The sequence below is a fragment of the Phallusia mammillata genome, chromosome 6, assembly GCF_965637545.1.
Source record: "Phallusia mammillata chromosome 6, kaPhaMamm4.hap1.1, whole genome shotgun sequence".
Lineage (NCBI taxonomy): Eukaryota > Metazoa > Chordata > Ascidiacea > Phlebobranchia > Ascidiidae > Phallusia > Phallusia mammillata.
Genome location: NC_137257.1, coordinates 24,692,264 through 24,704,600, shown reverse-complemented (window position 1 = coordinate 24,704,600; position 12,337 = coordinate 24,692,264). Strand labels below are relative to the sequence as shown.

Genomic DNA, 12,337 nt, shown 5'->3' with positions numbered 1-12,337 from the left:
CCATTGAAAAGCATTATCTTTAGTTGTTTGGTTCAAATCTTTAAAGGGAAAATCAATGAGTAGCTGCTGAGGAGTGAGAACCGTTTCATAACCTAGATCCATAAACCTCAGAAAAATCACCAAAAAATGTGCATCTTTTTTTTGGCAAAGCCAATCTCTTGGCCACTGTTGTTTTTCCACAGCCTGGGGGGCCAATTAGAGCCATAAAACCGATGCCCATCATAGTTGTTAGTAAATTATGAAAGTCAATCCTTTTTGAAGCATTAAACATTTTGATTCCTTTCCTCTCTGTGGATGAATGGAAAGGCTCCTTTTTGGGTGGTTTCTTGATTTTGAAGATGTTGCTTTCAGCCAAGCTCTGATAAACATCAGGAAGTGCTGACTGACTTCTGGCCAGATCAAGAAAAACTTCGTTTGGTTTAAGTTTTTCCCATTGATGTTGTCGAATTGTCTCTGCTGCTTCTTCTAAACTATTATCTGAGTACATATTAATATAACAAAAATATAGGTTATGATTCTAGTATAGCGACTACTGCTTCGCCTATGCGCGTCAAAGCGCGCTATTTGCCTTTTTCTTTTGATCGTCATTGCCCATTTATAAATGCCGGTTTCGCTTTGCTCTAAGCTCTACCGGGTAGAGTCTACCTCTTGTGCAGCGGCGCCATGTCTGAGTCATGTTAGAAACGTGTGAGAGGTAGAAACCGTTTATGAAGTGGCAATGGAGATCAAAAGAAAAAGGCAAATAGCACCATACGATGCGCATAAGCGAACACGGTAGTGAGGTCGCCACACAAGTATTGTTAACTCAGAATATATTTGGAGTACATTATAGGTTGATTTTCATAAAAAGTTTCCTTAATGTCACAAGCATAGAAATTCTAAAATTGTAACCTTTTTTACGTTGTTACACACATACACACCGTAGTAACATTATAATTTTTTACATAGATTCGATTTGTGAAATTATCCCGAATATGTAACTATCTACATGGCGTACAAAAAGTACGTTGTACTAATAAACGCATATCTATAGCAATAGGGACTATTTAATAAAGTACTTTTACAACAACAAAAACGTTTACACCACTCAAAAACCTGACGTCATCTTTATTGTTGGTGCATTTTATCCAGTGTGTAACAAAAAGAAAAATGTTTGGTTACTTAGTTTTTAAAATCTTAGACATACGCGCAAAATTTGCAGCGTTCACAAAACTGCCCTAAAATTTTGGCGAAGTTGCAAAAAAGTCGGGTTATGTGGATTTAATGCTTTGAAAACGTGAATTTATGTTTGAAATGTGTGACAACAGATTAAGCACCTTTAAGTTATAGGAACGTGCTGTTCCCTGTAACCACCTTATTTTTGAAGTATCGAGTGTTTATTCTATCCCAGGGCTAACCTTTTTAAACTCAGCTGGTACAAACATTTTAATTTTAGCAAACAATACTGAAATGTCTGCTTGCAAATAAACACAAAGCTTTCACATTTGTATTACCTAGTAAAATGAAGATTATTGCCATCGAAACGAGTGCAATAGGCAGCGTTGTCCGTAGCTGGAGGTTGTCAAACCCCAACACTGCAAAAATAATGCGCCGATATAGATGACAATTACATTAAAAAAGTTTGTATGTCCAGATGTTGTAAGGAACTAGGGGTAAATCAAACAATAAACTTATGTTAAATCTACGTACAAGTTAAGCTTGTGGTTACAGATGAAACAATGCGTTATGTTACAACAAAACATTTCGATCTTCCTTTCAGCTTGGCAGTAATACCGTGATGGCAACCACCAAACTTAGATACACAAGACCCGGTTGTTTTATAAAACATTTCGAACTCAATGAACTTACATGAAGCACCAGCGTGAAAGAAGAAAGCGGTGTTTATACCAACAGCAACCAAGTAAAACAGCGGCATCAAGCGAAGGGAGTTTTTTAACGGATCATTCTGCGGTACACCAATACAAAACAGTTTCATATGCTATCACAAAATCATTGAAACTTCTTAATCCAAACACCCGTTGCTTGAATAATGTAACCATAGATTTTTAAACGAATTCGATTTACCGAACGTAGGATGAATCTCTCCACTAAGTAGAAAAGCAAAACTGCTGCAAATCCGATTAGCACAGGAGAAATGAACCAGCTGGTCACTGTAACACATAAACGTAAAGTTTGGGCTATGGTGAAATGGTCCTACTAGGAAATTTACAAATAATTTATGTGTAACAGTCTTTAATAGATCACACATAAACACCCACATAGTGTTCTAGAAACATCTTTGTGCGTGATGCATTTATCATGTGTTCAGAGCCACGACTGGATTAACCATTAGGCAGAGTAAGCACTTGCTTAGAACAAGGTTAAGCAGTCACCACAGAATCTTTAGTGTGCTTAAATTAGGATTTTTTTTAGTTGACACTGAGCCGTCTAATGTGAGTATAAATGTTACAACAGCAAATCAGCAGTTTTAGCTTTTAGACTCACTTTTCTCACCACCCAGCCACCAACAAGTCACAAGCTACCACTGTATTGGGTGCCAAAGACGTATGGTATGTGCTTGTGTCGCTAAACTGCTTAATACAGCCTGGTGTACCGGATCTTAAAAGGCTGCTGAATAGACATTTATTAACTCAATCTATTGAGTTATAGTGATGAGTGGGTGCTAGCAACTTTACTGTGTGGACAACATTCCATCAAAACTGCTTACCAATAAAATCCAGGTAATACCAGTTGACACCAAAACAGAAAGCTGATGCTGCCAGAATACTGAGTGTGAATGACAAGGGAAGTTTTAACGTTGCAATCAGCTGCCGTAATCCTAACACTGCAACAAAAATGCACTTTAGATTTGAGATTATCTACCCTTTTCTGACTGTGCAGCAACATTTGATCATATTTACGACTAAATTACCAGTTTCATTATGCACACCGTTTGCTGACCGAATAGTAGGGCAATTATCACTCCTGAAGCAGATATTTACAGGAAAAATGTTGTTTTGTCGTTTTTAACAGTGACTTAAAATGTAATTTATTTTACATTAGTTTATTTCTTGAAAAAGTAATAAAACATTCTGACTTACATCAGAATTATAAACACAGAAGCTTGCTACTGTTGGAAATCATATAACTGCTGAATTACTGTATATCGCAGCTAAGTAGGAAGACCAACTTAAAATATAAATGAATAGATCTAAAATTAAACAACAAACATTAAGCACCATATTTGCAATTAAATAAGATTTCATTGGATCAGGATGAACCAAAAAAGTATGTGAACAAAATAAATATTTGGGGGTTAAAGGGTAAAAATAAGTGCCTTTAAATAAAAGTAAACAATTTGTTTCAAACCTCATAAAAGGTCTCAATTAATGAAGCCCGAAACTTATAGTTACATACTTTGAGAAACAAAGCTTTCAAAATTTCATTTGAAATTTGCGGGGTTGTGGGTGAACCAAAGTTTAGGAGGATAAATTTTAGATCACTATAATCAGTGTTTAAATTCAAAAAGGTTGAAACACCCTATCTTGATCAAACACAACATTTTGGACAAGCAAGGGAAAACAAAATGCAACCAGGGAATCTATAACAAACAAATCATCACACATTATGTAGAAGCAGATGATGATTGATTTTACAGCCTGTTTCAAAAAATCCAACAAGGCATGTTCTCCAATGTTTGCATCATAAATTTTTTTTGAGTGCAGTGGTCCGGATTAAAAACCCTGACAGACTGTACTTGGACTGTACTCTTTACTTTGGGGACCCCTGGTTTAATCAATTGGTTTTAGGGGTAAAAAGGAAGGTAATCTATATTGACCGTCCCATAACCATACATTTTTTGAAAAGTTAAAACAAGCAAAGTCCGTCCATATTTAAAAAAGATACATTACCTGCACTAGCTCCGATGAGTTGAATTGATATTTTGGTGTAAAAATTATCTGCAAAAGTATGTTTGTTTTATTTTATTTTCCATCTGTGGTAATGAAGAGCAAAAATATATTTCAGCCGATTGCCAGTATTAAATTATGTTAACTATAGGGCAGTTCAAAACTATCTTTTGTTCTGTGTTTCACAATATGTGCATGTTGACCACCAGTCACCTCTTGTGTGTGTTAGCTAAGCAGACAAACTTCTTTCAGTTGTCAGGTCTTTAGCGGCTTCAACACACACAAAAGTAAGCTGTTTTGAGCAGAAAAAAACAGATTAAAATATAAGAAACAATACTAAAATAATTTCTGGCAAACAAATTTTCTCATGTAAATGAAAAAAATGTACAAAAAGAAAAACTTAATCAAACAATAAACTATCATAAAATTGTTTCATAACAAAATTCAACTACCTGCATGGTGTCCAATATGCGATCCTGGGGGTTTCTGAAAAACAAAAGTACTTGTAAGCAAAATAAAGTTTGGGTGTTAAATGTTTCAATGGTGGCCATTTTATTTATTGCAAATTTAAATATTCTGTATTCATTCAACAATTTTATGACAATCTAATTTCATTTGCCACATTAACATGGTTGTTTTCACAAGCATAATCGAATAGGTCTTCACACGCACATTTATGCTAATTAGAAATTAGCTGTTATGTTGTGGCAAAAGCATTACAAATTGTTCAGAACTTTGTATCCCGTGGCAGCCAAACTGAATGACCATTCATAACAACAAAATTTTTAGCTCTTCCGGCAGTTTTTTTTTGTAATATGCCAACGTTTCGATGTCCCATACGAAACACCTTCATCAGGGTAATGACATACATTGCAAACACAAGTTATTATAAAGCGAAAAGGGTGGCAAAACACACACAAAAAAGGCGGTAGAAAAAAACGCAGTGCGCACCAATGGTCGTGTGATAACACCTGGCTCAATGGTGCAAAAGCCACCGATAAGACCATTCATAACCTTTCAAGGTTTTTGGTAACATCCAGTTTATCCTTTATGTTCAGAGAAAACATTTACCTAAACTGTACTGAAACCTAGCATTGCTAAGTTTATTTCATATTAAAACTAAAAAAGGAGGCTTTTCCATATATTTCCATTTTATATATTCTACATGCTGTTTGCCAATTTGCTATACACATCACTTGATCTACAAATGTGATTGTTTTTGAAAGCGAAAACGCATTTGTCCCCACACATGTGTTTATGCAAATTTGTCTCAGATAAAAAATGATGCGTTACTTCTCATTTTTTAAACAACTAGAAAGGTGTCTTCCCTATAAAGTTCCATTTTATATGTTTAATATCTTGTTTGCCATTTTGCTATACACACCATTTAACCTACACACATTTGCAAGCAAAAACGAATGGGTCCCTCCACATATTTATGCGAATTAGTTACTTGCACTAAAAAATCTTCCTGTTATTTTTAGGTTTTTAAGGACAAAATATTAGAAAGCATAAACACAACCTTAAAAAAGGTTTTTATTCTTTGTCCATCACTTTTGTCCTTCCATAAAAAAAAACAGTAAGAAAGAACAGAAAAAAATACTTTCAATTCAATCTCTTGCTTTGACCTTGATATTGTCGTCCAAGGTCAGTTTTTAAACCCAAGTTTTCATGGAAAACCTTAACAGTTGTATTAGAGACACTATAAATTAAGAAACCTTTGCTAAAAAGGTATACATAACAAATTGTTTACTTAACTTTGTTTCACAAAACGAATACCACTGACCTTTAAGTAGACATTGTTAAAAAATAACTTATTTTAGCGGGCTAGTGGGTAAGTGTTGGAGCTATAGGGTAAAACACAACAATCAACATCTAGAAATGGCAATTTCTACAAGCTATTCAAATTCCATTCAACATAAACACTATTTAAAAAATTGACCCAATTCTACAAGCTGACCATATTTCATTTAATTTCAACACTGTTTAATAAAATCACAGTTTAAGAGGGCTAGTGGGGTAACTGATTGGGTAAAATATGAAACCACAATTACCCTATTAACAGCCCTGTAAAATTTGGTCCCAATTAGGTAATGTTTAAGATTTTGACCACTAGAGGTGTTTTGAGGAACAACCGTTAATGCTTTTGATGTCATAAGGCTGTTACAGCCCCTAACTGCAGTGAGCACAAAGTCCACCAAACAATACACAAACACAACTAACATATGTCTGGTTGCCTTTCTAACACTAGTACACCACAGAGACCTTCAGTTTGTGGTGTCCAGCAACACACACACAAAAAAACATTTACATTTGGGGACCAGCGGGTAAATACTGTGGTTATCCAGACAAATAAAGCAGAAGGCACATCTACAAGACCATATCTACCATCTGTGAAAGTTTCATTCAAATCCATTACAGTTTTGATACCAAAAGTGCATGGACAAACTTCACTGAAGAAAAAAACTGATTAAAATCAAGATGTGAAGGAGCCAATAATAACTATGTATCGCAAAGTAAAGTGCTGTTTAGTTGAAACTAACTAGGTTCTGCCTGTTAAGTTAAATTTTTCTGGTAAAATTCTTTATTTTAGTGGCACACCAAATCTGAGTCAAATCATTTCACAGCTGAGATTCGAGTAAGGCCAAAAAATTAAAAAAAAAGTGATTTAAGTTAAACTCGACTGGAGTCACTGACTCTAGTCTCTCCGTCACTGTTCTGAACTTAAGTACAGGTAAACCTAATAACGAATATTTAGGGCTAATGGGTGAATCCAACTAAAAGTTACAAATAGATGTAAAAAACTGTACAATGCACCAACTAGCAAAGTATGAAATTCCCCAAATAATGTACTTTAGTAAGTACAGCCGTTTTTAAAATTTCTTGTTTTGGGGGCCTGTGGGTGAACCGCTAGGTCATTTGGAGTCAAACTTCTGGTGGACCAACTTTGGGTAACTAACCAAAATGTGTGAATATTAAATTAAATTTGAAGCACCCTTTCTTGACCAAGTGCATGTAACAAACCTGCATTAGACACTAAAGAAGAAAAGAAGAAAAACAAATACCCATAATTAAAAAGCTACATTGTGACAAAGACAAATTGTTTTTAACTGTGCCATACACATATTATATATGTCTTTTAAGTTCACCTGTAGCCACAGAGGACTCGCACCTGAACTAAATTCAAACCCACAAACCCAAACCATAAACTACATTTTTCAAAAAACCTGAAATGGATTTTAACCAATATTTCGTTTGGTGTCGAACCTGAAGCTTAATTGAACCAGTCAAGATGAGCTTGTATTGTTTTTGTGTAATTGATGAAATAGCAATGTTTTAATATCGATGAGTTTGCAGAATGGAATGATGACATTATGTATAAAGTTCTAGGGTTGTCCACTTAATACAAACATGCTTTTTTGTGTAACCTTTTTTTAAGAAAGCTTTAGGTCTCAAATCTAGGCTTCTGTTAAAAATAAGCAGACATCTATGGGGTGTGTCAAAAATGACAAACTATAAGGTATAGTGCAACGTAGCCTCAAGTCAAAATCATTTTGGACTTTGGCAAGTCTGGTTTGATAATGGGTAGAATTTATTTAAACAGAAGGGACATCAAACTGGCAAAAATATCTTTTAACGAAACCCCACAAGTATATTTATATCAGGTCAAAACCACAAGGTATGGAACCTCACACCAAAATTGAAAATGTAAACAGAAAATAACAAAAACAACCTAGCATTGCTGTGCAGCTGATAGCTTATTCTAATCAACTAAACAACGTAATTTCTAAACAGCTGACTGATAAAAAAAAACAGTAACCATTTTGCACTGCAGCCCAATAGCCCTTATTTAACCACCACAATTTTCTTTGGTAGTAGTGCCTTATCGCTGAGCAAAAAATGGATGAATTCAACTAAAGCATTGTTTTTCAACCTTTTTAACCATAGCGCCCCTTTTACACCTGCAAAAGTTAAAATTGCCCCCCTCAAAACATATAAAAATTAAAACTAGTTTATTTGAAACAATGTCAATACAAAGCAAAGATGCAAAACACCTAACCTGGCACAAGTTATATTTTAGCATCTAATGCAAATATGCTAATGGTTATAACACACAAACACATAACATAACAAGCACAACTCATCTATCACCTACAAATTTTGCTCTTAAAGTGCAGACAATCCCTAGTAAATGAGGAATTGCATTTTACAAAAAATCCCTTGTGACATAAATATCATTTAATTTATATTTTGTTTTAACTAGAGTTGTACCAAATCGGGCAAATTACATTCGACAAACCAAATATTCAGTACATCTCTAGTTTGAACAATCTTCTCTCAGTGCCCAACCAATCAACTATCTATTCTTTAGTGCAACTGCAATGACAGCAAACGGTGGTGCCCACATGGAGAACCACTGAACTAAAAATTAAAAAATAGTTTGTAATACACTGGCCAACCTGATATGTGTACAAAAAAGTTGAATTGTGATACAACATATACAAAACAACCACGCTGTCACTGTCTAGACCAGTGGTTCTCAACATTTTTTTGCAGTGTGACCCCAATTAGAGTTTTTACAACACAACACAACTTACAAACACATTTAGGAAGTTTTATCTAGACCAGCGGTTCCCAAACCGGGGTCTGCGGACCAACTGGGGCCCGTACAGCAGTTTCAGAGGGTCCACAAGGAGAATTAGTCTTTTAGGCAGGGGTGTGCAACATGTTTCGCCGGTGGGCCAGATACCAATTTCGGACATCAAGCGAGGGCCATACAATTTTATTCATGTGTAAGATAAATTTGAAATTCTTCCAAAGCATCAATACATGCTTTCACAACAAAATAATTGTTTAATAGACAAAGGGAATTATTACGTCACATTCGGTTCAGTACTTGCAAACTGGTTGGAAAACGCTGGTTTAGCTCATACTAGTTATGTATACTTGTATAGTATAGTAACTTTGGAGATTTAACAAAAGCTAGTGAATAAATAGTTTGGCGGGCCGCCTGTTGCACACCCCTGCTTTACTTTCAGAGGGCACACAATGTACGGCATTGATTGTGATTCAATGATAAAACTTTCTGGGAAGTATTGCTTGCTTTATATTAGTCTTTGGTTGGCGAATGTTTTCAACATTATATCTGTACTGTTATGCTATACTAGAAAAAAATATTAAAAAAGTTTTAAACATAACTTTTTTGCGAAATACCGAAACCGACTGGATGTAGTAAACGACATGATAGTTGCGCTATCCTAAACCAAAATCAAAGATTGATGAGGTAATTGCAGCAAAACAAGTCCATCTATCGCATTTAACGTCTACCGTATTTGATAGTTTTTTTTTTCTTTTTCTTCCATTGGTGTGTTTTTTGCATTTTCCAGAGCATTCTTCAATTTTTATAGGGCGGCAACATAACAAAATAATTGCAAGGGTCCACCAGGCAATTTTTTAAAAACGGTTTAGGAACTGCTGATCTATACAATGTGTTTATCATACATTGTTTTTTAAAACTCACTGTAACAGTTCAGCTTTTTGCAGTACAAAAAACTCTTACAATTATGGTAATGGCTCATGTTACCATAAATTGTTCAATATTTCATGTTTTTTAATATCACAAAAGGGCAAAACCCAATAATAAAAGTATATATTTGCAAATGCTGTTGCGCTTTTTCTAAATCAAACTGTTTGGTAAATAAAAAGAAGTCACACGAAAAGTTTGTTTTAAATCTTTCCCAGTGTAGTTGTGTCTTCGCGAACCGCTTGAAAATCGTTTGCAAGTTGCAAACCCCAGGTTGAGAAACACTTGACACATGAGACAATAGCAAAGTCCATGTGATTCAGAAATATGCGAGTACATAAAAATAGTGTTATATTTTGAAGACAATAAATGTTTGCACACAATTGTCCCAGTTGCTGTAAAACACAAAGTGACCTAAATTTGAAATAAATCTATTAACCTTGTTTCGATCCATGTTACTCTGATCACCACCTTCTGTTTTATTCCACTTGATTTAATCACTTGATAATCAGTTTAAATAGCAGGCAGTTTTTAATAATGATCCTAAAAGCAGGTGTTGTCAGTTTAAAACAGCAGTCAGATACTACAAGTAGCTAAATGAAAAAATAAAAATCTTAAGATGTATATTTTCATCAAATTTTACACATTTCATTACTTTTGCTCAGGTTTTGTCCAAACAGTGTGTGGAAGTGGCACAAAAAAAGAGGACAAAGCATCCAAAACCTGATGGTTGTAGTTATGCAATTGCACAAGTACAATTTTTAAAGAAAATGGCAATTGAAAAATGCATAGCAGCATAAACTGAAAAATAGAAAAGGCCACCACACAACTTTGTGTTTACTGCACTTATTACAACCTGTTGGATATTTCGAACATATTTGGAACTAATCGAAGCTTTGTTGTATAGTTTTTTCACAATATGTGGGGTTCTGGTCTATTGCAGGTTGTAACCATTTGATATTGTATATAAGTACCATGACAAATTCATTTAAATGGGTATATGTATGGCCAGTTATGTGCAGAAAGCCAAATCTGGTTTAACCCACATCTAAAATATAAAATTTAGTGGGTGACTGAATCCTTAAAAAAAATCGTTTTAAACAAAAAAATAGTTCCAGAAAATTCAAAACAAATAAAAAGTACATTTTGGTAAGACTGGTAAGTCATGCAGTTTAAACTAGTGATGCACCGAACCCTCCTAAAAAGGTTCGGGCCGAAACCGAATATTCGGCCATGAGGCCGCATAATTTCGGCCGAATCAGGCCGAACCTAAAATCCCCTTTCTTATGGATGTTTTCAACTGAACTTTGTGTTGTTGATGCGAGTGAACTCAATTTTGACAAACTAAAATCACTTTCACATTGTGTAAGATTTACTAAACATCTAAGTTTTTGCAGACACAGTGGCTCGTATTTTATAGATACAACAAATAGTTAATTTATGATGTTTCGTATTGGCGAAAATGAAATTTAAGGCCTTAATTCCATGCAATAAAAAAGTTCGGTTTCGGCCGAATTTTCAAAAAAGTTCGGGCCGAAACCGAAACATTGGAAAACAACGGATTCGGCCGAAATGTTTCGGCCAACCGAAACTTCGGTGCATCACTAGTTTAAACTTAACCACTCAAATATGCATGGCAGTTAACAACCACCTGTTACACTTTTTTATTCTTGATATAACGTTTCAAAACATTTACATTTCAAAACACTGTCCTGATGGATTTTTTTTGATTCATAACTTTAATTATAATAGACTTCATGCACCGCCTGGTCGGACTTTAGTCCTAAATTCCTAACCTCTGATGCTGAATTGCTGAAATCAAGCGCTTTACACTTTGAAAGCTGAACTAACCCTAGTAAATTTTGTTGAAAACAAAGATCTCTTCGACCCAACCTAACTAGTCATTTTTTAGGAACCGAAAAACTAAAAGCGGAACTAGAAGTTTCAAACAAACGCCATTGTCATTTTGCCATGGTAGCCAAGAGTTACCACATGGGGAATCCCCACATTGTCTAATACGTACATTTTATATTTTTCGTATACCGTATTTAAATTAAAAATTGCCTAAATTTGTTTCTTGGAAGAATGTAACCTTAAACTACATACTTGTAAATTTAAGCAGTTGTCCAAGACAAAACCAGTTCTTTTCTTTGAAAGACAACGCATCTGAAATTCGAAAACCTCAATTTGCAAAACAAAAACTTTTGTTTGTGAAATGTGTACAACTAGTTCAAAGCTTCATTAACACGCTTATTTGAGGCATTCGAAAGGTTTTTAGGGTTGTTAGCCGTTGTTATCACAGCACACATATAAACATAACCTTTTCGGGACTTATGCATTTCCTCGTGCATCGCAAAGTTCAAATACCAAACGAAGGTTACAAATTTGAAACTGTCCAAACAAAACGTACTTTTTATCTTGGATTAAAACTTTAGTTTAGTTGGAAATTTTGCATTAGGTGCAAAGAATCGGCACCGAAAATTTGCACTTTGAAAGAAAAATGCGCCGTTTATAAACGATGAAACTTGAGCATTTTGGTTGACTTGGTAGTTAATTTTGTCGCTAAAAATGTTTGTCTGAACACAATGGTTGAAACGTTTATCAGAGTCACGGCGCTTCTGAAGCAACAAATTGTCTTGATATTGGGCAAGGGTGTAAATTATCACACCAGGGATACACAAAGGTTTTGAAACTACTTTTTAACATGGCAAGTCAGGTGAATACATGACACTTATAATCAGAGTTGTTGGTTTCCCATTAATAGCGAAGTAGCCTACATAGGGAGGGAAACCCTCAATATATATGGGGGTTTCGAGGGAGGATGCAGTGACATAGATAGAACATATTGTTTGGGGGAGTAGGAACGTGGTGATTCAAGTTGGTAAAGAAACACCGAGTTATGGAACAAAAATAAGTATTTTTACAT

General features: G+C 34.9%; 1 protein-coding gene across 1 annotated transcript; it reads right to left on the bottom strand.

Moving 5' to 3' along the window:
- Nucleotides 1-15: 15 nt before the first annotated feature.
- On the bottom strand, nucleotides 16-11,516 carry LOC145233226 (uncharacterized). Its single transcript, XM_080097916.1, has 8 exons — nucleotides 9,851-11,516; nucleotides 4,340-4,373; nucleotides 3,891-3,938; nucleotides 2,708-2,824; nucleotides 2,065-2,150; nucleotides 1,849-1,945; nucleotides 1,494-1,574; nucleotides 16-477 (listed from the first exon to the last, which is right to left on the bottom strand). The coding sequence occupies exons 1-8, from the start codon at nucleotides 9,863-9,865 to the stop codon at nucleotides 86-88; spliced, it is 870 nt and encodes a 289-aa protein (XP_079954042.1). The 5' UTR covers nucleotides 9,866-11,516; the 3' UTR covers nucleotides 16-85.
- Nucleotides 11,517-12,337: the final 821 nt, after the last annotated feature.